Genomic DNA, 3,008 nt, shown 5'->3' on the forward strand with positions numbered 1-3,008 from the left:
CGAGAAGAAAACTGGTCAGAATTATTTTTTGCGCACACAAAGGCGACGCATTAAGACAAGAGAGACAGAAAACTTGTAGAAGTATCGGAATTTCATTCCTGTAACAAAGCACATCTCCGAGGCGTTCTGATGCCAAGATCTCCTAAAGTGGTCGAATGTTTGAAACTTGCAGGAAAAGAAAGCGTAGTCTTTTTTGTGCGATCATTTAAAATAGTGACGCAATCGCCGAATGAAGCCACGTAGGCATTCAGGCTTCTCCGCAGGGCACAGCACCGGGAAGGGCCGCAATGATGACATTAAGTTAGCGGCACTACGTTTAGAGCGAGGAAACGGTTGCTTTATTAAAAAAAAAAACACCACCGAAAGTAAAGCCTACAAAGCGTTTTTTTTTTTTTTTTATCGGAGTTGAATAACCCACGGCAGCATGTGGGCGAAGACAGGGAAATTTTAAATTTCCCCAACAATGACGTCGTTGTGAGTTTCTCCGCACTTCACCGACAAAATGAGGAGAAGCCTGAATATCGTCGCTGTTCTAATCGGTGATTACGTCACCATTTATAATGCTAGCGCAAAACTGCTTGGCATGCTTCACCTAGAAGCTTCATACATTCGAACCATTGAATCACCTCGAATTTCCGAAAAACTATTTCAGCTTCCCTTTAAATTAATGACTGCTCGCGAGAGGTTGCACGCGAAGAGCAACCTGAGTCCCTCGAGCCCGGTATGTGGCAGCACCTGCCTTCGCAGGGCAGTGGCGCATCGCTTAACCTATGCATCACTACGCCAGGAGTGTTTGTTTCTTTGTTCGTTCGTTTGTTTGTTTGTTTGTTTGTTTGTTTGTTTGTTTGTTTGTTTGTTTGTTTGTTTGTTTGTTTGTTTGTTTGTTTGTTTGTTTGTTTGTTTGTTTGTTTGTTTGTTCACATTGCTGCGTTTGCCAACTTTGATTATCAGTGACAAGAGAAATCTCACAATGGCACGCCTGAAATTTTTTGGAAGATGTTTCTAATTACTGTAGAGTTCATCAAGTTATTCTTGCCCATTACAATTTTTTATTGCATTTCTTACAAATCTGCAAATTTGGCGAAAGTAGAGTTTTCTTGCTTGTTTCGGAGGACTTACTCGGAGGACCCGGCTGAACCCAGTAAGATGAGCGAGGCACATGATCTGACGTCACAGCCACACCTCCGCCCTTCCTCCTGCTTGAAGTTCATTGTAAAGCGGTTTTTACTTTAACTCTTGCGTGCGGAGAGTGGAGCTTCTCGCTTTAATAATTAGTTGACAGTGCATTCTACCGAAACTTACGCTATGCGCTGATGGTTTGTGCACAAAAAGCGTATCCCGGATCGTAACTCACATATGACGGGAGTGTGGATGAAATCAGACATTTCGAAGACATTCCACTCGGCCAAGCGTAGGAGAGCTCTACAAACCAGGGGAGAGCGGGTAGCGCAAGGTTCAAGGTCTACGGCAGAACAGTCATCTTGCGACCCGTTTTGTGACATAGCTGCTGTCTTGTGGTGTATTCTCACTTTCTAGACACGCCTCGTAGCTTGTCCATGCATGGGATATGTCCGCGTTGTCGGGCAGAATTGTAAAAGTCCGTATATGTATTACGGAAACTGAAGCAGCTCATTTATGTTCCGGCGGTGTTCGCGCCAGTTATTCACGCCAGAGATTCACATTTTACATAGTTAATTTATTTAACTCTTAATTCCACTTCTGAAAGCAAACGTTCGGCTTTTGATAGCCGCTGCAGACGACAGATTCGTCCACACCTGCATGCTGTGTCGAGCCTTGCAGAAGTGTCTCATTCGAAGTGCTGTATCTGCCATGAACGTTATCCGACACCGTTGTAGTGCTTATGCATACGCATTTATTGAATAATACTGAATACAATATAAAAATTATAAAAATGCTTTTTATCATTATGCGAAAACTTGTGTTTATAAGAGAGAGAGAGAAAGTATATGGTTCCTAGAGTGATAGCGAGAAGGATTCCAGGTGCAACTGAAAGTGACGAAGTGTGGGAATTCACCAGAAAAAGTGAAAGGTGCTGAGGCACACAAAACATGTGGTTAGCCTCTGTGCTTTTTTTATCGTGCGAAACTCGCGAGCACAGGCCACAGACGCCGACCACCATGAAAAACGCGTGTTTAGTTAACCACCGGCTTTGTCCATGTTATGTATCTCAGTATGTATCCACATCTCTGGTGTTGTCGTCTTCAGCCGCCCCTGTGTCGTTTCCCTCTCCGGCCACTAGGTGGAGCCAGCATACGCGCCCCTTGCGAAATCAACGCCTTCGTGGCAGAAAAGCAGCGCTCACAGAGGATAATCGCAGCCAAGACACAGCATCAGCGAGTCGACAGCAAGATCGCCTTTGGAAGAAGCTGACGGGAAAAGCGAAGCGAGAAGCATGTTCTAAAGGGGCGTCTCCACCAGGCCTTCAAGACGCCCTTGGACACTCGGCGCCGGAGGAAGCCTTACCGATGGAAGAGGTTTCGCTTGAAGTCAACGTTGATCACTTCGTCACCGTCCTGAGCGACGGCAGCAGAGACAAGAGCAAAGAAACGGATGTATAAAGGTTTGTTTACCGGCAACAGTTGGTGTCTACGCATGCATTTTTGCAGTGGGGACAGCAAAGATTTGTCGCGGACAGGACGGCAAATCCTTTTTCTTTACTACACACCAAGTGCCCAAAAAATACACAAGAATGCTTTCATCCCATAGCCACAAACATATAGTGCTGGTTTCACCATGGTTGCTTCCAACGCAAACTATGACACAAGAGCAGGCATACAAAAGAGCAATTATTAAAGACAAACAGAAATTTTTTACCACTTATGCGGAAGAACATCCCGTTCCTCTTGCTCGTAACGCCTTCTACGGCTGTGACAACCTCGCGAAATACTTGCGTAGACCTTACCTAAACCAGGCATTGGTGCAGCAAGTCGAGCCTATATTAAGGCGAAAGCCTGTAATGCCTCATACTGTCGTTAGCAGACGCGTCG

General features: G+C 45.2%; 1 protein-coding gene across 1 annotated transcript in view; it reads left to right on the plus strand.

The window, feature by feature from the left end:
* The window catches only part of LOC149339780 (solute carrier family 22 member 4-like), a 21,703-nt gene extending 19,123 nt beyond the window's left edge, over positions 1-2,580 (plus strand). The window contains exon 12 of the mRNA XM_089550572.1: positions 2,261-2,580. Coding sequence (XP_089406698.1) covers positions 2,261-2,579 — 319 coding nt within the window. The 3' untranslated portion in view covers position 2,580. The remainder of the gene's footprint in view (positions 1-2,260) is intronic.
* The last annotated feature ends 428 nt before the right edge of the window (positions 2,581-3,008 follow it).

This window comes from Amblyomma mixtum, chromosome 6, assembly GCF_055824585.1.
Source record: "Amblyomma mixtum isolate Tamu chromosome 6, ASM5582458v1, whole genome shotgun sequence".
In the NCBI taxonomy this organism is placed as follows: Eukaryota; Metazoa; Arthropoda; class Arachnida; order Ixodida; family Ixodidae; genus Amblyomma; species Amblyomma mixtum.